At 35.4% G+C, this 26,512-nt stretch overlaps 1 protein-coding gene across 3 annotated transcripts in view; it reads right to left on the bottom strand.

Annotated features, from left to right (window-relative positions):
- Nucleotides 1-26,512, bottom strand: part of SPOCK3 (SPARC (osteonectin), cwcv and kazal like domains proteoglycan 3) — a 164,080-nt gene that overhangs the window by 40,162 nt on the left and 97,406 nt on the right. For 2 of the 3 annotated variants that reach the window (XM_014878569.2, XM_088163625.1), the window contains exons 4-5: nt 23,867-23,993; nt 7,103-7,217 (exon numbers count right to left, since the gene is read on the bottom strand). In XM_014878569.2, coding sequence (XP_014734055.2) covers nt 7,103-7,217; nt 23,867-23,993 — 242 coding nt within the window. The remainder of the gene's footprint in view (nt 1-7,102; nt 7,218-23,866; nt 23,994-26,512) is intronic. The other variant, XM_088163626.1, reaches the window with a different exon arrangement.

Below are 26,512 nucleotides of genomic sequence, written 5' to 3'. Positions count from 1 at the left end.
ATAATTAAGGCAATTATAGCCATTATAATCAAATGCAACACCATTTTAATGGTCTGGACTATATTTAAGCTTCTGGTTTATAATCCATGGAAGCTGGTTGGCAAAGTGCAAAAGAAAATAATTAATATATCCTTAAAAAGCATGCTGTCATACTACCTAAAATAGTTAAATGAGTTTGTTGTGCTACACAGACTAAGCTTTCAAAATAATTTGCATATTTTGGGGACTCTAGAACTGAATTTGTTAATGAATTGTTTCAAGATCTAAGTTAAAATTAATGATTATAAAACCTAAAATGAAAACAGCATTAATTATCTTCTTTAACCATAACAGCTTGCCTAACTCTCAGAATTGCAGGAACACACACAAAACCACAGGCTGATACACTGTAGGTAACTTTTTCACCTCTAAAGGCATATTTGTCGTTGGGTTCATTGGGGCTTCCCCTCCTACTAAAATGCAAGGGGAAAGGGAGTAAAGAAATCAATCAAGCTGATCAAAATTTTCATAAGAAATCATTTTAAAGCAACCTCCTATAGAGGTTTTCCCTCTGTGAAAAGTACATCAATACTGTGTAGTAGTAAGAATACAACTCTGAATGACTGATTACTCATCCTGGATATAGTGAGACTTTACTTGGAAAGAACCAGTGTATAAATGGCCCTGAGTGTTAGAATAACCCCACAGAAATCAAGGATTACAAAAAAAGCAATGCATTCTAAGCATTCACCTCATGGGTATAAGCTCACTTCCACATATTATAGTGAACCAGCTAGCTTTGCTTGTGATAGAGTTTGGGAAGTTCACCCTGAATTGCTCCCTACACACAGGATGGACAAGGAGTCCCATGCTGTGCCCAGCTCCTCAAACATGCACATCTGTTTTCTAAGCCACAACTTGCACAGGACATACATGCCCTCAGTGTCCTGTGATAACACAGTGAGCAGAGATGCAACACTGACATCATTTTTAGAGCCTAAAAACAGCTTACACAGCTGCATCTGCATTTCTCCAGTCCTTCAAACACAGCCACAGGCCCCTCATCACTTCCACATCACACATGGACAATATCTGGCAAGCAGCCTAAAAAGCCCTTTTCCAATCTTTCCCAGCTTCCAGAGGAAGGAAGCCCAGGTATCTGACTAAGCCCAGGCTAGTTGACAAGAGATCCAGAGATTGTGGGCACACAGGTCAAATCACTCTCATCCCAAACACATTCTCTGTCATTCTATACCACATTAGATTGCTATTAATCACACTACATTGGATTACTACTAATTTTGATGGAGAAGTTTCTTTTTAGAAAGTCTTGGCACGGAGTTTGATTAATGAAAAGAAGATACTGTTGACAATTTTAGTTGCCTCAGTGTCACTTGAGAAAAAAAGGTATTCAGTTAAAAAATTTAAGAGACTCATGCAAAAAATTTATCTTAGGATTGAAGAAACAGCCAATAAAATTAGCTCCACTGAGTTTCTGTTATTGCACAAACACAGTAATGAATCCTAAATAAATGCCTTTTACAAATACAGTAATACAGTATTTTTGTGCTAGCAAATCAAACCTTTCTATCATAGATACAGAAATAATTTACATATACAAATGAATTGTTGCAAAGATTATTAGTCTGCTATCTCAGAAATAACCTACCATTTATAAAATATCTAGTGAAGCTCTAAAATCTGGTAAATCTAAAAAGTTGGTAAAACAATATTATCTTATTTACATGATCTTATTAAAGATCAAGTAAAAAATGGTCTATCATTCACCTTATACACAACAGAGAAAAAAAAAAGGACATTCTTAATGAATCAGGTTGACCAAATACCAAAGCACAAAAATCCACAATGCATCAGTTTTCACTTTATCTTCAAATAGCTTTGAATTATACATAATGTATACTTACAGCTCACCATTACTGTAAATGTGTGTAACGAAGTAAAAAAGGTGAAAAATAGTAGCTTGGACGCTTGGACAAATACAGATCTCAGATGAATCTTTTCATTAAGAATGAAAAGTAAATGCTATGTACTCTAGTAGAATATATTACCACATTTGTAAATAGAGCCCAAACAGCACTATAACATAACAGCAGTTTTCTTTGGTGGGTTATTTTCTGCTGTATTTCAAGTTTGAAAGTTCAATTTTATCCTCAACCACACAGCATGAACCTCTTCAACTGAGAGATGGAAAGTTTGCTCACTGTCTCTTACAAATCGCCTCTTCTGGCTACCCCATAACTGGTCACTGATAATAACTGGCCTAGTATATGTTGGTTTGAACAAGGAGTTTTATTCTATTGATGTCCTGTAGTTACTTTTTCAAAAGAGAAAAAGAGAATTACAAAACAGTAGTATCTGTCATTGAAAGGCAGAAATACAAAGTAGAGATTAAGGAGTTAACACAAGTGGTATTCTTGGCCTTCAAGCTCTTTATTTGTGAAGTCTGGAAACCCGTCAGTGTTCTCACTGAATGTAAACAAAACAAAAGCTCTTTTTTGGGATCTCAACCTGTACTATATGAAGAGTTGGGGAGGTCATGTATCAAAAAGATGATGCTATGCAAATTAAATCAGAGGATTTGGGAGAGTGCTGCTTGGTTATTTGTCCCTCTATTTCTTTTTCAAGCACTGATGCACACAGAATGAACCAGTATCCCCAGTGCCTTTAGTCCCACTGTTATTTTTCCCTATCTCTACAAAGCAATTAACCATTCGGCAGTATTCAGTACAAAACAGGATGCACCTGAGAGAGAAGTCATATTCTGTGATTAAAGTCTTTCAGATATGCTAACTGAAAATACTTTGAGCATGCAATGTTGCCTTTTCACCTCCTTCTAGCAAGAGCTTAGTCAAAGAGTGTGACATTTGCAAGTTTCCTTGTTACCTATATAGTCCTCCTCAGATGATGAAGGAAGAGAAGCCCTTTTTTCTCCCATGAATATAAGCCAAATTTCCTTATTTTAGTGAAAAATATCAAGTGAGCCTTAGCACAGGATTTGTTAGAAAATCAAAAGTTATCAAGACTGAATTCTTGTATTTCAATAGCTAATAAAAATTCACCTTCAGTACTTTACCAACAATGATACAGCTTTTGCCACTTAAACTGCAGGGCCTTCATTTGGTCCTGAGCTTTTGGATGTGACTGCATGTCCCAGCTGAATCTTGACCCTGTGTCAGGGCAGAAACACAGCCTTATTTCTATGATGAAGATAACCAAAGACATAATTGAGAAGGATGCTGCAATATACATCAGCCAAATCTTTGAAATAGACTGGGAAACCAGGATCCTCGGCATGTCACAGTCACATTTGTCAGAATGTTAGCGCAGCTTGACAGGGAAATAAAACAAAGTACTCTGTCAAGATTTTTAGTTTTAACAATAATTAAACTTTCCCAATGTATATACTCTAGAGTAGAGCAAATTTAAATAAGTGACAATTAATGCTTTTCTTGGATACCTTTGAAGGTCTTTAACCATATCTAAGAGCTGTCAGCCATATACTCATCTGCTGACAAAATTTCTGCAGAAATGCCTGTGGTCTTCACTGACCACACTTTGCATCATGTGCATTTGTTCTTACCCACCAGATTGAAGAGAAGGACAAGCAAGGGACAGGGCTCACTATATCTCAAAGCAAAAGGACCATGGCCACTATTTGGAAGAAAAAAATGTGCCCAGACACTGACGAGGGGACAAAAAACTCCTCCGTTTTGTAAAAAAAAGAGTGCACAGAATCTTTCCTAGCTTCTAGTTCCACATAAACACTGAAAAAAGCCTCAGAAGTGCTTAGGAAAATAATGATCTGCAGATTCCAGCTCAATTAAATCCTTTCATTTACAGCTGTGCAACTCAGTATGACCCAGATACCCCAAATCCTAGCACATACTTGAAAAGGAGACTGGGGCAAAAAGCAGGACATGAGGCAATGGCTATGCCTGGAAAACAAGATGCTTCCTCACATCTCCTATTTAACATCTCTGTCACAAGTGGCATCCCATTCATTCTGCTCTACCTTTTCTCATTGTGCTTCTATATAACTTCCAAATCCCTCCCTCTCTTCTGTACTCTCCATTTATTTTTAACTTCGTGTTCCCCTACTATGCCTCTAATGCTCTGCTGATGTCCCTCTCTCATTTGTAAACGTAAGTTTATTTGTCTTTTGTCTCTTTTTAAAAATTACTTTTTAAAAATTATTGTAGTTGAGTTTATATGACACCCATTGCTTTACCTAAATTACATTCAAGACAAAGATGGTAAAGATTTTTATTTTATTGTGGGCTTTTTTGTTGTGGGGTTTGGGATTTTCTTTGCTTGTAACTTTTGCTTTTCTTAACAACTTATGCATCTAGAGTCAAATCAAGTTCTTAGCCCTTTCATTTATGGATTTAACCTAAGAGACCCTGCACATCAGTTGGGTTCAATGTTTCTAAATGTATCATTAAAATGAGACAGCATTTACAAAAGCCTGAATCCCCTCACCTGCCTCATGCATTCATCAGAGATAAGGATTAGGCAAACTTCATAGTTCACTTCCAAATAAAAGGACCCTATGATTTCATTACTACGTTCACATACATTTTATGAAGAAAATCTGTTTTTCTGAATAGTGGTTTAATTTTGCTTCCCAAAGGAGTATAGGGATCCACACCAAGACTATTTTGGGAAACTTCATAGACATAGTTTGCTCTCTAGATTTACCAAAAAAAAAAAAAAAAAAAAAAAATCAGTCATTTCAATCTGAAAACAATGAACAATTGTCCTAAACAGCCCAGACAGTGGATGTATTTTAGGAAAGCCTTACTTAAGTTATCCCTGAAAAAGCAATAGTAACCTTACTTTGCCTGTTTGGCTTCATCAAATTTGTAAGCAACTGACATATGCATATGCAGCTTAGAAACACTGAGTTTGGAAAAGATCTCCAAGATCATCGAGTCCAACCACCACCACATTTACAGAGCTCCATTTAAAGACAAAAATTGTATATTCGTATAACTTTTGTTAGAAGAATTTCTGTTGTAAGAAATTCTGTATTCTGTCACAATAAAAGCTGAAATTTCTCTAATGATATTCAGCTCACGCTCACATTTCTCACGTTTCCTGGCTTTTGGCCTTGTAAAGAAAATGTATTAACAAATTCCAGCATTGCAACAAAATGTACTATTTGGAAAAGCACTGTATTTTGCTTGCTTTGACAATCTGTCAGGATAGGATTAGTGTTAATTCCTATACTCATGAGACCTTTATTTCTTCTCTTTTACATAACCAGGCACAAGTAATCCTGACTCCTTGGCAACTTAAATAATCAAGAAGAGTAATTCTTAATTTTAAAAAATTCCAATATTTGAAGCAAAAAAAATTGTCTCTAGATTTTTTTCAGTGTTTTAGCACAGGAGTATGAAAACTTAAATATGCTTGAAAGAATACACACAAGGACAAAAATAACTGCATCAGGTAAACCAGTTGCCAGGAGAGAAAATGCTGATCTTATTTTGGTAAAAACTAAGGGCAATGATAGCATATTAAAAGACTAACAATGGAGAATGGCAGGCCCACTACTCACAGAGACATGCTTTTGACCTCATTATCTTAATTTCACTTCATGCCCACTGCTACGCAAATATTCCCATATCCATCCTAGAGATACAGAAATGATTTCTAGAGGATGCTGCAACCACATTAAGGTTACACTCACTGTATATCTTATCAAAGGGGCCACATTAGCCACACGATGCCAGGTCTTCCAGTACTTTTCATTTCATTCAACAATGTGAGAAGATGACATATTTATCTATTTATTTTCAAGATACTATATGAAATTGTAAATTAATGCTTTAAAAAACATCAAAATTTTGCAGAGAGGTTACAGCACAGGGAGCATTTAATTACATATATTCAATTAATATTTAATTACACAATCAATTATATTGACAAATACGAAAAAAGGGGACCTAAAGAAGTGTTTCAGAGCAATTTTTTAATTGACTTGTATGCCTGCATACAGCTCAATCTTTATAGTGGTCATTTTCATTCATTGTTAAAAGAACATAAATTTGTTCCTTAAACTAGTGAAAAAAAACATAGCTTTGGCAGTAGGTACAGCTTATAATGGAAAGTAAGACTATCCTGCACAATAAATCTGGAACAGTGCTTCAAACTATAATGAAATATCAATCTTAATGCAGGAATGCAATATTTCTTTCACTTATTGTTATAAGGTTCCTACAGGGAAAAAAAAAACATTATCTTTGAAACTCATTTTGCTGTATTTTCAATGCATTTTACTCATCAAAAGTGTTACTATACAAAGAAAGAAAAAACAAAATGATGCATCTAACAGAGATCAGTCTAAAGAAATTTTAAAATTGCAGACCTCCAATCATGCTTTTCTTGACAGATTCAAGTCCATGGTAGCCTAAAACCTCATGACAGCTCTCTCTTCAGAAGCACCAAAGATGTTATCATGTTTTGTTTAACAATCACCCTTTATAATCACCTGGGAGCCCCTGAAACACAAATATGCTTAGCCACCATTTCTTCTCCCCAGTTTGTTCCAGTTGCACCAATTGCTAAGAAGCACTGCAAAGCAACTTCCTTTTCTACCAGCATAATCTCATTCGTGGTCCAAAAGGAAGCTGATTTACTCCTATCAAGCACTTTTCAAATGAACTCACTTACATAATACAGCCATTACTAACAGTTATACAGCTCAACTACTTGCTCCTATGACCAGCAACGAGGACTTCTAAGTTTACTTCCTCTCCATCACACCTTGTTTTCTTGAATAGTCAACTGAAAACACTGAGGAACACGGAATTAATTTCTTGTCCTAAATACACCTCTAAGCATCTCAAGGAGTATTAAAAAGCAAATGAAAAAAAGAACAGCAGTAAGTCGTACTACAATAGCTCATTTGAAAAATACCATGATATTTTACTGTAGGTGCAATTTCAAAATCCTCGGCAAAGAAACAACCATGAACAAATAAAGCTGGTTTTATTCAAGAATAATGAGTGTTTCTGATAACTGTAATATTCTGTGTGCAAAATCTTCCTTCCTTCTGGAAATGAGTATTAAAAATATTACAAGAATTACCATCACTCACCTCTCCTGTCATTTCTGCCTGCATTTGTGGATTTGTCAGAAGGGCAAGGGCAACGTCCTTCACATTTCACTGAAATTTGTTTTCCTGAGACACAGGCTTGATAGTCTAATTTGCACTGTAAGGAGACAGAATGACTATCATTAATATAAACATATCTTATTAAAAAAAAATGTAGTTCTAAGAAATTTGAAGCAATCTTTCGTGAAATGCTTAAATCTTTGCATATAGGTACAAAGAAAAGTCTTCTGCAGTATATGCTACTTTAGCAAAAAAATCAGAATAAAGAAAGGTACAAAGTTTTTGGTTCCTAACCTGGCTACAATTCCAGACTCAATTAAGCATGAATGCACTTGTGGTGTGAGACTGGTTTGAATATCCATGCTAAATGGAAGTAGACTGCATTGGATTTATCTGTATTCTATGAACAAATAAACACAGCAACATTCATTATCAATAGGAAGTAATAAACAGTCATTTTTTATAGAATTTATACTGAATTTCTATCTTTAAGATGACAGTATTCTGGCAAAAAAGCATTAATGAATAAAAGCAAAAGCCATGCCTAATGTAATCCTGCATAGTGACTACTTTTCCTGATACAGAAACAGATTAATTTCTGAGGTTCTGACCTGTGTACTTACAGCTCCAATCCAGAAACCACATAGCAGTTAACTATATCTGCGAAACAAAATTGTTTTTCAAGCATATAAAAATAATGTGGTTAAAAAACCACACACACAGAAAATAATATCACTGTAAACACTGTCATTCTTACTGAAAAGCAGAACTTTTCTTCCAGTACAATAGTTTACATAGAGAACTTTCTCTTGGATGTTTTGTCAATGTATTATCAGGAAAAATAAACAAAAAATCAAGGGAGGAGAAGCATCTACAAAGAACTTTTTCAAAAAGAGAAAGAAGAAAGAGTGTTACGGGGAACACTTCATATTTGAAAAAAAGATGCCAAATGTCTCATTAAATAGGTAAAGGACACAGAAGCATATGAGTCAGAAAACCAGTTGAAGTAACAAATAAAAATATTAAGTGTTTTCTATGTATCACAACACTTCAGAACAATCTCACCAGAATTTGTCTCTTATCCCTCAAGTCATATTTTGTTGGGCTACATAACTTCACTGTAATGCAGTTCCATTATATGATTCTCAGGATTTCCAGAGAATGCTAAAGTCAAAGTTATTCTCTGACCTAAAAATATGCAAGGGGTGAGAGCACTGTAGCTATGTAAGAATCAAAGAGCCTCCTGAAAGACTGCACTTGAGGTTTCCACTAGTATGCAGATGAGAGTACTGTGAATTTACAGAACTTTATCAACTTTTTAAGCAGACTTCTATTCTGGTTACACTCTCATGCAGCTCTATATCTTGCATAACGTGAAGTGCATCATTGTATCAAAACTGTACACTTTTGCACCAATGCCTGTACTAAAAAGACAGAAATTAATACTTTAAATTTTGTGTACTTAAATAAAGTCATCATTGTACTTCACTTTTGAATGTGTCACCTTTTGCCAAAAAGGCATGGTTAAAGGAAAATGAAACTAATAGAACCTTTTAATTCTCCCAAGAAAACCCCAACATAACTGAAAGCTATACAGCACTAATATCCCATCCCATAAAGAACTAAAAAATGGACACAAAGCAAACACCTGCCCATGCTGATTTTGAAACAACTGAATACTTTTTCTATCTCAATTATCCTGGCTGTAAAGGAGAGTGCTTGCATTTACTATGATGCCCACCAGCCCTCTCTCCAGAGAGTACATTACTTACTTCACATTTTAATGCTCAAACCAATATCTGGAGTTTGTGGAATGGATTATATTGCTCAAATTTAATACTTTTCTTGGTTAAAAAGAGATGCCTTTCTTTTTTAAGATCTGAGAGCTTTGATTATTCAAACTTAGTAGTTTAAGGATGCAAACCTACAGACAGTTGTGCTTTAGGCTTTGATTACTCTAGTTGGTGACACCACCAGTTAATATTTGACACACAAACGCATTTCAGGTTTGATTTACTGAGAAACAGAGTATGAAGGGTGAAGAAAAAGAAAGCTAGAATCATGAGTTCCAAGTTTAGTCTTTTTGATTTATTTTTCTTTGAAGCTGTCTACTCAGTCCTATCTGCAAATAACACTATCCTTTTAAATGCTAAAAAAAACTTAATGCTCAACACCTGGCACAGGCAGAGATACATGAAATACTGAGTGCAAGGTCAGCACACAACACTTCCAAATCAGTACTCCCATTCCCAGGTATGATAAAACTTTACTCTCGTTGAACTCACTTTAAGAACAGGCAGGCAGCAGAGATATATTCATTTTTTTCAGACACAAAGTGACATCATGGTGCTTGCATAACCTGGTAATGAATCAAGGCAGTTCTGACAATTTCCTATTAGCAGCTAACGACACCAGGAACAGAACTCTGGTTCAAACCTCTTGACATCATTCCACAAATTAACAGTGCACTAGGATACTGTAAAGATAGCTCAATTAAATAAAGGTGGTTCAAAATTCCTTCAGTCTTAAACTGGTAGAAGAGCAAGCAACATACCTGAAAAACTGCACAGAAAAAGAAATCACTGACATGCATGCTATGAGGACATAATGAGAAATAGTGGTCAAAAAGGAGAGGTGGTGTGAGGGGATTCATGCCAGGGTAGTGCTGAAAGAGTTGCCTGATTTCCTAACCAGATCTCTCTCCACGAGCTTCCAATGCTCTTGGGAAACTGGAGAATTAACAGGAAGCTGGCAAATGCTGACCCAGTCCCACTTCCGTGCCTGGTAAATTTATGGAGAAGATTATTCTGGGAGTTACAGGAAGACATGAAGGCAGTCATTGGCCACAGCCAGGACAGCTTAATAAGGATTAAGTCCAACTTGACAATTTCCTTTTACAATAAAGTTACCCACCTAGCTTTTTGGATTTCAGTAATGCTTTCAATACTGTCTCTCACAGGGCCCTTCTGAATAAATTGTCCAGCAGACAGCAGGATAAACCCAGCATGCCATGGGTGAGCACCTGTGCACAAAGCACTGTGGGGTACATCAGGCTAGTGAGCAGCTACTACTGGGGTTCCACACAGCTCCACTGCAGGGCCAGTGCTCTTCAAGGTCCTCATAAACAACTTGGGTGCAGGACTCAAAAGCATATGAAGTAAGTTTGGCCAATGATATTCAATTGAGAGGAGCTGTTGACCTTCAAGGCAGAGAGGTCCTGCAGAGAAACCTGGACAAGGAATACCAACTGTATGAATATCAACAAAGAAAAGTACCAGATTCTGCACCTAGAATGGAGGTGGGGGGGAAGGCAACCCTGGATGTGCAGATGAACTGGGGAATGAAATGCTGGAAAGCAGTGCCATGGAAAGGAAACTGGGTTCTGGCTGATGGCAAGTTAAATTTGAATCATTGTGCCCTGGCAGCCAGGAGGGCCAAGCGTGCCTTGGCAGGCATCAGGCACAGCATCACAGCTGGGAAGGGAGGGATTGTCCTGCTCTGCTCTGCTCTGGGGCAGCCTCACCTCAAGTCCTGGGGGCAGTTCTGGGTGCCACAACAAATAAAAAGACATTACGTTTCTAGAGAGCTCTCAAAGGAGAGTCACAAAGACGGTGAAGGGCCTTGAGGGGACATATGAGGAGCAGCTGAGATCACTTGGTCTGTTCAGCCTGGAGGAGACTGAAGGGAGACCTCATTGCAGTTACAACTTCCTCATGAGGGAAAAAGGATGGGCAGGCAGGCACTGTTCTCTCCTCTGTGGTGACCAGTGACAGGACTCAAGGGAATGGTCTGTGTTGTGTTAGAAAAGGTTTAGGTTGGATATTAGGACAAGGTTCTTCACCCAAAGGCCAGTTGGGCACTGGAACAGGCTCCCCAGAGAAGTGATCACAGCACCAAGCCTGACAGAGTTCAAGAAGGCTCTCAGGAACATAGTGTGACTCTTGGGAATGTCTTTTGCAGGCCAGGAATTCGACATGAGATTCTTGTGGGTCCCTTCCAACTCTATCTATTCTATGATACTAGAGTGTTGGAAGATGAGCTAAAGGATATCCTATTAAACATGGAAGGTTTTAGAAGACAGAAATATAATAAAAATATTCATAATATTAAAATAGGCAAACAGAAAATTGCTATGCTACGTAGACAAAATAATCAAGATATTAACAACAAACCGGAGCAACTGGCTAGACATTCATTCTAATGGAAAAACAAAAGTCTAGTGATCATTAAGAACAATTGAACAGTGTTTAAAAACATTATACCAGGATATATAAATGCTAGTGCAACCTAAAAAACATGTAAGATAATTTCACATAGTCCTGGCAACACTGCACAGCTTGTGACAAGGTTTCAAATAAGACAGGAATTAAATGAAAAAGGAGTAACAGGAATAAGAAACCTAGAAAACAGTTGCCAAAAAGAGGCTGAAGGACTGGGTCTTAAGAAAAGATGATTCACATAACAGCTGTCAAATAGGCAAAAGACATCTGAAAGGTACCTGAAAAGAATACCACGATCAATGTTACGAGAAGTAATTGTCTAAAATTGCTGCAGAGAAGTAATAAGTTAGATACTAGGCAGATTTTTTAAGAAGGGTAGTGACATCTTAAATCACTGGAGAAGCTTTTCGAATCTGAATAATTGTCTTTACAACCAGGCTTAGATAAATCTATCAGGAATTACACCTGCTAGCTTATCTTGCTTTGAGAATATGGGTGGATCAGATGGCATCAAGCTTATTCAGTTGGGAAGTACAGTACAGACCCACTCCAGGAATGAACCAGTGTCAAGAGATTATTGCTTGCATAAATCTTGTTCTTTTACTGAAGACTTTGAAAGATGTGTAATGAATGAACTAGGGAGATGGCATGAAAGGAATGAAAAGTAATGCTCGTATGGGTTTACTGATCTTAGATAATTTCAGCAAAGTTCTGTTTGGTACTGAGTGTATTTGTGCTCTCCTGAGCTCTTGAAAACCTGACATATGATTTGGGATCATGGTAGATATTTTTAGATAAACTAAAACAAAAAATAGTTGAATATATAAATGCTTTGCAATGTGAAATACGAACAAAAAATCCTTGAATTGGATAGTCGCATCCCACATATAATTTATTTGCTTTCATCTACAGAACAATCATCTACCTGTAAAAAGACATATCACACTGAGGGACAATGTGTGAGACAGCTGTAAATTAGTTGCTATTTGCAGACTTCTCAAAATGTACAGGGAATAAAGACATATTAAAGTAGATGAGAAATTTAGTTTAACTGTCTGGCTACCATATAATAAAAGACGTAAGAGTGTACCGACAACAATTTCCTGATTAGATAAAAGGGAGGTCCATTCTGTGTGTTACATGAATGAAGAGCCTCCTGGAAGAAAGCAACAGAATTAGGATTGCATTATAAGTCTACACAAAAAGAAAGAAAAAGTCCTTGTATAGCATTGACTTTGGCATTTCCTATCAATCTGCTTTTTCTCATAGACTTAATTCTGCTCTTTTTGAGAATGCTACAACCTCAGTGCAAGATAATGTCTTCCCACAACAGTACTGTCTTGCAAGGAATATCTAGTGGCTTTTAAACAAAACTAACTCAAACTTAGTAATGAGGACACCCGTGACTTCTCTGGCAAATAAAAAACAGGAGCCCTGAGGTACAACCTACAGACACCCCCCTCCAAACCCTCTTTCCCATCTATATACAGCCTGGGCAGCTGGAAAGCAGATCTGGTACACCCCTACAACACACAAGCAGAAATTAGCTGACAGGATATTCATCTAGATGTCCAGTGAATGCTGTGCCGATTATGTGCTTCAAGCCCTTCACACTGAAAGACTGAAGTCTGGCCAGATATATCAACATACCCTTTTCTAAACAGAAGCATATCGTAATATTGGCCAAAGTGTGAATTCAGTGTTAGGAATCTTTCAGATATTTTCATCTGCTGAGGTACCGATACTTACAGAAATGCTTTCTAGAACACCATAATACTGAGCATTTAGTAAATTACTTTTTATACAAAGGTGGTTCCTGCCACAAACATAGGGGGGCAGGGAGGGTAGAGTGAATGTTGATCAGGTGTGTTCCAGGTCCAGTTCAACACAGACCACTACCTGATACAGAACATGGAAGAGAAGTAAAGGACTGCTTCATGCAATCACTTTAGGCTGGCTTAAAACGAAGGTGAAAATATGGCCAAAGTTAGTGATGTGGTAAACCTAATTTTGAAAATTTTATGTAATTTTGAATTTCTTTACAAAAAGCAGCCAAGAAGGCACAGCATTTCAAGCCAAATGCAGCAAGGCATAATGCCAAGAGACCATATTTACAACTAACTCAAGCTTAAGAAAGGAAAAATTAATGTGCAAATCTATCCATGAAGCATCAGTCAGATCTACAGATGCTTTTTTATCTCATCAGTAACCTGCTAAGCATGTGTATTACTCACCTAAAAAATAGGAGTCTAGATAAAAAGCTTTTCAGCAAACAAGTACTACTATTTAAAATGAAAACAATTGTTGAATATATTAACCATAAAGACACACAACTAGAATTTTGGTCAGAGAAAAACAGGAAATGTGTCTATTGAACCAAGACTCCGAGCAAAGAAAATCTTTTGTGCTTGAAAGACAACTGATGATACATTGTTTATGAAGCTATGAATTAGAGAATGCTATTTTCATGACAAAATGAAAACCTAAATGCAGAGTTTTCTTCCCATCCACCTTTAACAGCTCTTGTCTGTTTTCTTCAGTGCTCTGCAGTGAAATAGTATAAAATAAAAAACTTGAAAACATTGAAATCAGGTCAACTAGATATTCAATCTTTCTCGGACATCCTAGAACACATACTAAGTCACAGAATCATGCTGATAGAGCCTAATGGGATTATTTAAATTAGGCGCCTGCTTATGTTTGCTTTCCTACTTAGAGGCTCTTAGAGACACATGATGCATAGGAGATTCTGAAAATCCTTTGAAGAACTTATCTGCTTTTAAAATCAGCTGTCTGAATTTTTAGACACCTACTCAGTTTGGAAAATACATACCTTACTATCTTATTCTGTACATATCACAAACAGGCTAAGTAATATTTTATACCATCAAGTAAGAACACAAAACTTAGTTAATGGTAAATCTCTACCTGATATACACTATTTCTAGTAAATTAAGAATAATTAATAATAATGCTTTTAGTATCTGTGTAAAAAATGTAATATATTTCCTCACATCCAAATTAATATTTCAATATTCCTTGAATACAATAAATTGTGTAAAAAGATATCTCAAATAAAATTATTGTGTTTTTTTTAATTTATTCACTAAAGGGGTAAAAAAATATAACTGTATTACACATTATATCGTGCTCTTGACTTATTCCAAAAATAGAAACATTGATGCAATCTGAAAATTTACTAAAAGCTCCTTGTAAGCATACTTAATACACACACATAAAAAACCTCTTTCTGACATATACAAGCATATACTTAAGTTCATAAATTCTGGCTCTTATTCAGAGCTCTTGTCTGTATAGTCCAAACCTCAGCACTTCATCAGGTTCCTTGTTTCAAACTTCTCCATCATATTTATCCCACCCAAGCTAGAGAAGCTCAGAATGTGACTCAACACTGTGTGTATGCGAGATCCTTGGCATACCCCACTGCTGGCATTCAGTATTTTGCAATTTGGATAAATTTTCTTGTGAGACTGAGAAATAAATATAGCTTAGATAAAACTAACTTTACATTTTAAAGTTCCCACTACAAATTTGAAACTGAATTAACATTCAAAGAAAAATTTTAAAGGTGAAAAAACCCATTTCATTCTCCTACACAACCATCTTAAAAATAGCTGACTATATTGGTTCAAAAATCATCTAGTAAAGCTCTTCACTGATTTTCATCTGGCATGCAAATATCTGAAAAATGGCAATAGTAAAACAGAAGTAATGGCAAAGCTGTAAGACCTTATAACAAGACACAAATGGCTTCTAAAACTATGAAATTTTTTTGGTAAAACGATTTGCTTATTCCTATTTAACATGCATTATCACTATATTTTTAATGTGATATGACTTCCTAAGCCATGCTGGCTGATTGCATTGCTAATTAAACAAGTGCAATTTATCCAATTATATCTAAGTTGAAATATTTATAAAGTTGTGTCTGAGCTAAAATAGCATCTAAAGGGCATGCTCATTTCAATTACAGGAAAAATAATAAAAGTACTAAAAGCAATGTGCTCAGACCTAGACAGTCCATAATGGGTTATCCCATAAAAGTTTCAAAGACTTTTAAACTATTCTTTGACAACTGTAGTAAAAAAGGTGGGGGGAAAAAAGAAAAAAAAAAAAAAAGGGAGAAAGAAAGAAAAGGAAAAATAAATTCTATATAGTTAGATACAAATAAGTGAAACACCTAGGCACTTTCAGTTTTCTTATCAGTGTATTGCCTGTATCAGCTCTCTGCTTTTTTGCTCACCTAAAAAATGCATGCTAACATTCATTTGAACTCCAAGTGGTAGATTTAATTTATTAAACAGTCCAAAATACAAGGCCCCATGTGCTATCAGTGACAAAAATACTTATGAAATTCCACATTCATACTAGTTTTCACCCTGTCAGGACAGAAACATGGTGTTGGACAAGTGGGAATTAACATTCCAAAGCATTACTGTTTTTCACTAGATTACATATCTCTTCTTGAGCTTAAAGAGATATGTCTTGTGTAGAGGCACACTGTGAGAACTCTCTCTGTGAGAACACAGAGAACTGTGCCTAAGTCTTTTCCCTTGTGCTGTTAGTACTTTATTTCTAAAACAGGCAAAAATTTTCCTTGTTCTGTGATAAATCCCTATGGATTAAAACCAGGACAACAAAAAGCCAAGTTTTCATATGTTATGTTTTGAATGAAGAGCCAGAGTGACAAATTTTGCTACATCAGTGCTTATTTTTTCTTTTCCAATAAGTTCATGGTGGCCTAAGATGTTACTTTTTTTTTCTGTTGTTGACACATTGCTATGATAGAGAGGACCTACCTCTGATCGTCAGTTATATGTCTGAATTTGTTTTCAATTAAATATCCATGTAGGAATTGGCTCAAATTTATAATATTTCACTGTGAGCTTGCAGGAACTACAAATTTTAAAAAACAAAAACAAAAATGTGGGACTTGGAAGATGATTCTTTATTTTACAAATATTTTTCCTCATTGGAAACTGACAAAAAAAAATTAAGTTTCTCATTTTCTCCAGGCCAACATGACTAGTTTATAGCACTATAGCATTGCTGGTCTAAATCTCCGTTATGGTGTCTGAAACCTAAATTTCACAGTATTTCAGCTTCTTTCTAAATGCAAACGTTACTAAATCTAATTACATGTTTTAAATTTTTAAATTTGAATAATTAAGTTTTCCAGTATTTTTCCCTTTATTTGCAGTTCTGTAGCTAATTGCTACAGAACGCTTTCATTGGGCCAAGATCTGAGCCAGTTCTCATTTGCCATTTGCTTGTTTCCATGTCAACTTCTTTAACCCCATTCTTCTTACAGATTGTTGCTATAAACTGTCAAAATCCCTTCCCCTAGGTTGACGTTATTTCGTTTCATGTCATCTTTAACCATTCTCTCTCCCTATTAAAAGCTTCTTTTCCATTTTTTAGAAATAAATGCCTAAAGAGCTGCCTCCCAAGAACATAAAAATCTTTAAAACCCACCTATCTAGTGAATTATTACCATCCTTCTACTCCACTGAAAACATGTTTTAATGAGCTTTCACTTGGTAAATCTGAGGCTGTTGTGTCTCCCGATCTCCTTCTTGCAACTGACACAGCTCATCTCTAGTTTCCACACTATTTTCTCAGTGCCTTAATGTTTCAATCAACTATAAAACATAAGAACATTATGAATTGTCTCAACACTCAGACCCATCTCTCTGTTGGTTTCTTTAGAGAACTGGTTTCTGATCCACAAGGTTAACTGTGCAAGTTCTGTGTTCAGCTCCTGTGCATTTCTGCCTACATATGATGTGGACACATTTTTCTGGAAAATAATTGCTGTGAGCTATTTTAGTTGTAATTCTAGTTACAATATTTCTGATACTACTTTCAAAATAATAACTTCTGATGGTTAAACTTCTCAGAGAAAGACTGTTCTCCACATAAGTAGGTATGTCTCTAATGCAATCTAAAGTTTAAGAAATCTGAATATTTAACTATCAGAAATGTGACTCCTCTTGTTTTACTAGCTGTCCCATTTGACAGTTAACACACAAATTTACAATTTTGTATCCGTATCCTACTGCTGTGACAGGAGACTTCTTTAATAAACACTGACAGTTCTTTCACTTACCTTTTATTAATTTTTCCTTAGAGCCTAGATACTTTCTATTCTAGAAAAAACATGAAACTACTTTTAAAAAATCACACACAGAATCACAGTATGACTCCATGTTTGAGGGTTGGGAGGAACCTTGGAGATCATCTAGTTCAGACTCTCCAGCCATGGGCAAATAAATCTGCTTTTCTCAAAGCCCCTTCCAAGTTGGCCTTGAACACTTTCAGGGATGGGGCATCTACAACGTCTCTGGGCAACTTGTGCTAGTAACCCATCACCTATATAGTAAAGAATTTCCTCCTAATATATAAACTAAATCTACTCATGGTCTGTTTAAAACCGTTCTCCCTTATCCTATCACTTGCAGAAAGTCTCCCTCCAGCTGCCTTGTATGTCCCCCTTCTTGGCTCCTCTATCACTTGGAGACTGAATTTCTCATCAATACATTCCAGGAACCCCCTGGAATGCTTATACCCTCCAAGAGGGCAGCTGAAGTCCCCCATGAGGACCAGAGCTTGTGAAACTGAGGCTGCTCCTATCGGCCTATAGAAGCCCTCATTCACTTGGTTTTTCCTGATGGGGTGGCCTGTAGCAGGCCCCCACTTTAATGTCACCTGTCACTGTCTCCCTTTAATCCTGACCCTTAAGCTCTTGGTCAGCATCTCATCCACTCTGAGGTAGACCTCCATTTAAAGCAATTACATAGATGAAGCCTTTGGAAAATATTTTCCAGTCCATGAAGTCACATTTTTTTTGTTTTTATTGAAGGAAACTTTATCAAGGTTTAGGTATCTCTTAATGCAAATTCAATATATAATTTTATCTTAAAACAAACATGATATTCTGGAAATGAAAAATGGAATCAAATTCGATTCTTGCTTGCATAAATACATCATCCTAGTCTAAGAAATACTGAATTGCTCAAAAATTCAAAATAACAAAGTTTCTGTAAAGCATTTTGCTATCTAAGATATTGTCTTCTTTCCCTACAACTTTAGCAGCTATTTATTTCGAACGCAGTAGATAAAGAGGAGATCAGGTATGTATAATTTTATGTAATTTGGAATTTTAGTACCACAGCCAATTTGATAATCTGGATTAAATAAAGTTACTTACCCTTATGATATTTCTCTGCCTTTCAGGCCTTGCTGGTAAAACCCATCCATGTCTGATTTTCCAGCTTTGGCCATTCTCATACAATTAACAACCAGTTTCTACTACTTCTGTAAAAACCTGAAGTATAATCCAGGATTAATTAAGCACGATGCATTTTACTTTTGTCACTGTCTGTTCATCAGTCTCATTTAAGAAAGGTTTGTTTCAGGGTTTTCTTTCTTTGTGGGTTTTCTTAAGGGGTGAGAATGCGGCAGAAAAAGGACTGGCAGTGGCTTCCGTTGAGGTTGGTTTTCCCCCCACCCCATTTACCAACAGTTTTTTTCTATTTATCATTATATCTCAGCCACAAATTCATAGTAACAGAAAAACCCAGATTTGGTCTGCAGAAGGTTTTAAATTTTTCCACTAAGAATGGAGTGATTTGGGGTGTTGCTTGGGCTAGAGACACAAATCTTAATTTTGAGATGTCCCTTTTGACAAATTCTACTTTTAGTAGAAAAACAAATCAGTGCAGGTAGAGCACCTGGAAGAAGCTGATTCTTCCAGCTGCAAAGGTGTAAGATCTGTATGCTGTCAAACAATTTATTTCAGAGAGATTACATTATTTTATTACTAAATGTGGCAGGCAACGATTTAACCTTATTATTTTTGGCTGCAATTCAACTGACAGTTAAGTCTGCAGTAGATTGCTTAGTAACAAGGCAGATAAAAATGGAAAGGCATAGTGGATTAGCCCAATTTAGGAAGTAAGGCTGACATACATTGATTCAGGCTTGTGAAAAATACTTTCATTTACTATTACAAAACATCTATTTTTTAATAGCAAGTCTATTTCTAGCAATCTCTCCTGAATCTCTCCTTTCAACAGCTCAGGCATGTGACCTGAAAGCTTACAATACACTAATTAATACATTTAAATCAATTTAATTTTTATAAAATTACAATCCTTAAAATAACAACAAAGATTAAAAATGCCAATATGTATTTTTTATGTTTCTTCCCAAGCACACTGCTAAGAGATGCAGATTATTGAATTAAAATTTTTAAAATTCCTGAAATGAATAAAGATAGCAATGATTTTAAAAAGAAAAATGTTAAACATGGGATGCCCTGAAAATAAAAATCTATTTCAGATACATACAAAAAGATAAACAAAACTTGGAGTATTAAATTCAGTCCTTCACACAGTGCAATTTTATCCCCAACTCTTTCAAGCCTCCTCAGAGAAAGGAATTGTAATTTGGCAGACTGAAGAAAGTATTTGAATATTAAAAATATCTAAATCGACATACCTGTCTATCTGTGGAGTCTTTCAAGATTTTTATCCTCTTTCTTGACTATTTTTCTATACAGTTTGCATCTTAATCTGAGAAGCTAGTTTAGACCCACTACTTTTGAAAAATGTAATTTTTATTGCTATTTACACATACAGGGTTGTCATCAATAACATGAAGCTTTCATAGGTAGGAGAGAATATATATCATAAAAAATTCACTATCAATATGAAGTCATCTTGAGAAAATTGTTGCTAACGATAGAATTGCCTAAGTGATTCTGGCATAAAAATGTGGGGCAATAGGCATAATTTAAAGATTAAGTTATTTCTGCTGTCTTTTCAAATACTGCAAGCACTGTTCATTCATCTTATTTAAGGTTAGATTTTGTTGAAGTGGGACTAACTGTCAACTGCATTCAACCTAAGAGAGAAAACTTCAGCCTATAATTTGGTATTATACCAAATACCAGAGCTGAAATCAAAATATGCAAAATCCACTCAAAAAAAGATTCATCTGCATGGCCATATTTTTTCTCCCCTTGGCCATTTTTCTGAAAGTCCAGTTACAATATAGTGCAATATGGGAGAATTATTCCAACAGAAGCATCAAGCCTGAGCATCACCATCTCATCCCAGTTACACCAGCTCTACAGTGCATGCTGCACAGCAGTGAGCTGCCTCTCTGGGTGAAAGAATAGCAGCAGCTGGGATGCTGCTTCAAAACAACCCATCTGAGCTGCACTTCACGCCCTTTTATTTCCCTATTAATCCCAGGAAAGATGAAGTTACAAATAGGCTGTGTTATTCACGGAGAAAGTCAAGTATATAGGGGTACTAAGGCCTTATGAGACAGCACTGCTTGAGAATTGTTAGTGTAAAAATGCATAGCGCACTTTCAAGTGCCAAAGTTTAGCGAAATGCAGAAGTAAAAACAGACGAAGTGTAGAACCCATGCCATATTATTTAAAGGCCATTAAGTAAAAATTGTACCACCACCATGCCAAGGAAACAGCAGGATGTTTTTATACTGAATTTCTTCTCGCACAATGATTCATGTTCACTTTGATTACTCAACATTTGAGCATGTAACATTTTTGTTTCAACATTCTTGTAATGCCAGTAACAAATATCTTACGCCTGCTACTTTTCTTTTACACTGACTTCATGAGACTAATTGTGAGCTGAGAAAACAGTAAACCTAACCTGGACTGCAAAATTGAGCAGGAAACAAAATATACTTACCTGACTCTGGAAAAGCTCAATTTAGGAGATAATTTTTCTTTCTAGATTGTCCACCTACATCTTTTTATCCACCTATCATCTTTTTTTGCTTGTTTACTTCCTAAAGCAAAAAACATGTATGAAATAGCTAGTTTTATAACTTAATTCATGCATTTCATGGGCTTGTCCTGAAAAGCAAGGATATACTCCCAAATGTCAACTGCCTGGCTGTGTTCTACAATACTATTTGATGAGTTATTTTCAGAAAATGTATTATACAATTTTCCAGAGTTATTGATGAATGCTTTCTAAATACAAGAAAAGTGCTGTATTAACTCCTACTGGAGCTTGATGACACAATGAAACAAAGTTTGCCTGGAGTACAGGAACACAAATATTTGTCTTTAGTCAATTTTTAAAAACATTGCTCTTGAAACAACCTGGCAAGGGCCTCTGTTTTGATGCAACTGTCAGCAAAGAATATGAAAGCCTCACATCACTGAAAAGAAATAAAAATAAATATTTCTAGGATAATATAGATATTTCTGTGGCAATAAACATCTTTAGCATTTTTCTTCCATTAGCTGAGATTTGAAATCTCCCATTACAAAGTAGTGCAAGACAAAAGCACAACCCTGCAGAATATCTCTGATGGCATGTTACTTCTGCATTGTTTGCATGCAAGAGATATTAAGGTTGGATAATGTGTAATGCTGCACTGACTGCAGCATTGACAATACACTAGAATGGGAGCCCAGTGTGTCTATTTAATCCACTCATTTCTCATCGTTCCTTTTGAACTGCTGCACTTTTAACACATGAACTGATTTAAAAATATCTGCATCTCATCAATATTTATAGACTTTTGTACACCTACTCCAGACCAGACCATGAGAGGCCAGAAAGGTCACTTCTACCTATGGAGCTATTTAGAACACAGCATTACTATATGGTAAAACAGGAAATAGGCAATAAGGTTAAAGTGGGGTGAACTTTGTATTCCACTACGAAGAACATAGGGAGAAATTGCAATAAATATATAGTATTTAAAAAACAAAAAAGTTGTTCGTCCAGTATTTACTATATTAACTTATCTACCTCATCTATTTAAATTGCAAAATTGTAGTGACTAGTATCTGTATTATATCTGTGTGCAGCCTGGACTTGAAATTTAAAGACTGCATGAACCTTTGAATGGTAAGGCAAAGTAAATACTAAATGACAGCATCACCTTTTAGCATGTAAAAAACATAGGCAAGAGATTGCAGTTAATGAAAATCAGAATAATTTTCAAATTCCTAAATTAAAATCATAGTGTCAATGAGAAGAAGTACATTTTAGCTACGCCAAAGAGTCCAGAATTCAACCGTAGGGCCTCAGATAACCTGGTGTAAGCATTAGAAATTTTTAAATTGCTTTCTTTAAAGAAAAACTAGGATTCTAGACCAAATCCCTATAATTAAATAATCAAGTTAGTAGAAAATCCATTTTTTAATGTAAGATTTAGGATAAAAGCCTAAGTATTGTCAGGGTTTAGGAAGCATTGATTTTATTTTATCAAGAACAAAATATCCTTGGAGAAGATACTTGGTGTTGAGTCCAACACCCAGCCCCTCCTGGAAACTAATTTTTTTTTGTAAACTTTGCATGTGACTACAGATGTGTACACTTCAGATGTAATTAATTTGTGATTACGTAAAAACAAATAAAATCATGGAAACTCCAAAAATCTTTAGATACTGGGAAATATCCTTGAAGTATTTTGTTTAAAATGCAATATGGGTTTTTTTCTTCATAAGTAACAAACACAGAGCTTTTTCATCTCCATCAATTTAATCTATTATTATATTTCTCTTGAAGCACTGGATATTATCTACTAATGAAACAATTTGTTAGTGTAAGGACACAGTGTCAGTAAGACAAAATACAGTAGCTCTTTTCACACTACTGAATTATGTGCTGTTTCTGAGAAAAATGGGTTTATCAAGAGCCCACACTTTTTTCCATTAAAGAAGACTCAGTTGTTTGTATTGCCTGAGCATTATTATGCTCAAAGTGCTAATGAAGGATGCTAAACAAATTAATCTGTTTTCAGCATTATGAAGTCCCTCCATCTCACAATTTCATCTTTGCACTGTATTAATGCAGTCTCAGGATTTTTGGACTTCAGCGGGAGCAGCACAAAATATTTCATCCAAACATAACTGGGTAAACTGACAGTAACATTTTAAAATTATTAATTTATCTCAAATATGTATGAGAGAAAAGACAGGAATGTTAAGGACTAGAAAATGAGTATTTTATTATGATCTTAAAACTCATAGTACACTGTCGCAAGGAAAGATATGCAGCATTCGTTTACATTATTACGGTTTTTTTCTGGTATGTCACATCTATATCTAAGTGTCTGGAATTTGAAGCACACCTCCAATGCTCAACTGGAAAATCTGACTTAACATGCTTATTGTACCCCTGGGGACACCCAACACTTTCCTGCATACTCAAAACCCATGGTGTCCTGTCAGACTGCAGAGCACTCAGCGTGCTCAGTTACACTGTGGAGCACCCTTACACTCTGCTGCTCTGGGTATTACTGGTTTATACTGCTTAGGGTTTGCTACTATTTTGCTTTTACATCATGCAAAACACTGGAATTGTTGTAGGTTGCATTCTGTAATACATATTTTAGCCAAAATAAATAAATATTGGTTTGTGTTACAATACATTATTTTATTTTCCAAGAGCTGGAATTGACTGGAACAATGAAATATTAATTTAGTTCTTTATTCAATTCTTACCTGAGAAGAATATGTGTGACCATCTGATCCACAAACAGGATTGGTATAAACTACTGGACACTGCTTGCAGTTTGATGAAATGGGACCACCCCTCCACTGTTTATGGCCTAAACCAGCCTCTTTCATACTGTAAGTAAACAAAAAGTATGTAATTCTGATAAGCAGTAGTAAAAATAGAACATTTTCAGGGTATTTTTAATGAGCCTTTACAAACAGTAAGCCATACATAATTTGAACCAATAAGTTTTCTTCTACATAAAGGGCTGCCAATGTCTTTGGCATAAGCTTCTTTTCCTTTGTACTTTACTCACTGTAGTGATACTTGATGCTTGCATATTATTTCACTTTCTAAAACATATGAGTAGAAAAAGATGATTAAGATGATGCTTTGGGCACTGCTACACTTATTATCAGTGAAAAATGTTGGAATTACGTGGCACTTACTCTTTTTGTTATTAAACAGTATGAATAGAACTGTTGTGCCACTACTGGTATTTTATGAGGTAACATTAAGGTTTTAGAGAATTGTATCATAAATGCTTCCATAGAATCAAGGAGGTGGTCCTACTGTTTGCCCCACTCTTAATACTGTTTTTCACTGCTTACAATTTGCAAAATTCAGTCAACACGTTAAAGTTCAAAGGGAAAAAAATATGTTAATCCACTGGAGCACAGAATGAATCTACACAAGCATAAATGTGTATCCTCTATATAAACATATATAGAGCTAGATGGATTATTTCAACTTAGAGGCTGTGCTGGTTCAGACTAAAAGTCTAAAAGGTGTTACTGATGCTTCCTCACAATACTTTTATAGCTTTTAGTTTATGGTATGACATCTTGAGACAAGCATGCTTTTTTCTCTAGCTTTCAATTCTTATTCATTATTTTTTCCAATTTTTTTTTTCTACTATGAAAGCATTTAGCAGCCACTGTATCCTGAAACAGCTCCTTTATGACCTAAAAACAGATGAAGAAGTTATTTCTTGCATATAAATAAAAAAATAAACAATAATGCATAATTTTTATACAGGGTTTTTGATTCTTGGGATCTTGATGTCAAACCTAAAATTTACTACAGTTAGAATACAGCAATGACTTATCAGGACACACAGAAATGTTCAAACTCATAAAATCTCAAATCAAATATTCTTTAATGGAGCAGAACTCTCAGAATTCTTTCAATTCTTTCACCTACATTTAATCAAGAACTATTTTTCCTAGTAATGAATCACTGTTTGAGAAGAACTTGTCTGGAGAAAGAAAAAGAAATATGAGAAAATAAACTCCTTATCCTCTGGTTTTATAATGAGTAGAGTCAAAGGCTAAAAGCATTCACCTAACACTAAACTGGTGATGACAAAAAACAAAAGCCCATTTCCAAGCCATGCTAATGTTTATATGCTGTGAACAATTTTAGCTGTAAACGTGGTCTTTTAGACAAAAAAAAAAATTAAAAAAAAAAAATCACAGGAACCACAGAAGTTTACACTCAGGTTATGCTATGTAATGAAATTTTGAACTGCACAGATTTTTTACAGTGTAAACAGGAATCTAAGATGCTGTACACAGAAGCTGACATTTACTATTGAAAAATTCAGAAATAGCTTTAGTTATATGTAGCATAATGAGTAATAAAAGTTCAATACAGGAAGGTTTTATGTCCATCAGGAAGTACTAAAGAGAAAACAATTCAAACATATCACCTTCATTAAAAAGTAACAATCCTTCTAATCAGTTGCATAATTTGAAGACAAAATAAAAATCATCTTATTTCTATTATAGTAAAAAAAGCTTAACTGTATCTTTGCTTATGTACAATATATAGTTATAATCAGACTACTGCTGCTCCTTGACAGAGTTTTCCAATCATTCACATGAGTTCCAGCATCATTAGATTATATAGATGGCTGCATCTTTCTCTAACTTCTTGTTACTTTTATAGCTCACAATTATCCAGAAGTGCCCCAGTAGCCTGAGGCTACTGACAGGATCAGCATCCCAACTATCAACTTGATGCAATTTCTGATTATCAGAGATACAGTAACTTTAAAATACTGTACAAATCAACTGCGAAAATTCCAGACACCAACAGAGAGAAGCTCACTGGCATCAGCAAAACCCAGACTGGAAGTAGAATATAAAATATACCAAAGAAAGGACCAGTGATGCTTAGTGTTTTAGTATATATACACCTTTGTGCATGCCCTTCATGAAGACAAGAAAAGACAGAGAAAGGAAAAAAAACCTTCCTTTTAGATGAAGAGAAGTAAAATCACCTGAAGAAAAAGAGGTGTCTCAGGATTACAAGGACGATGGAAACTAGAACAAGCTCAGAATGTAGAAATTCTTGTAGAAGTTCTGTGATGAGTGGAGAGATATGAAGAAAACAGAAAATATCTGATATAGTCAGATAAATTACTTTCCTCAACTAACCTCTGCTTTGTTTGGCTTTTAAATGCAAAATGTCCTAGGGCACTCATTTAAGCTGAAGAGTGTAAAATTTCCCCTTTTACACAGAACTCCTCTGAGACCTTCAGCAGATCACTGTTACCAAAACTGTCTTCTATATAACTAACAATATTTTTGGAAAAAACAAATAGATCTGTATTTTTCCAAAATTGTAATGAAAGGCACAAGGATGAA

Source organism: Sturnus vulgaris, chromosome 4 (genome assembly GCF_052056855.1).
Source record: "Sturnus vulgaris isolate bStuVul1 chromosome 4, bStuVul1.hap1, whole genome shotgun sequence".
Taxonomy (NCBI): Eukaryota; Metazoa; Chordata; class Aves; order Passeriformes; family Sturnidae; genus Sturnus; species Sturnus vulgaris.
This window is presented reverse-complemented; position numbering and strand designations above follow the sequence as displayed.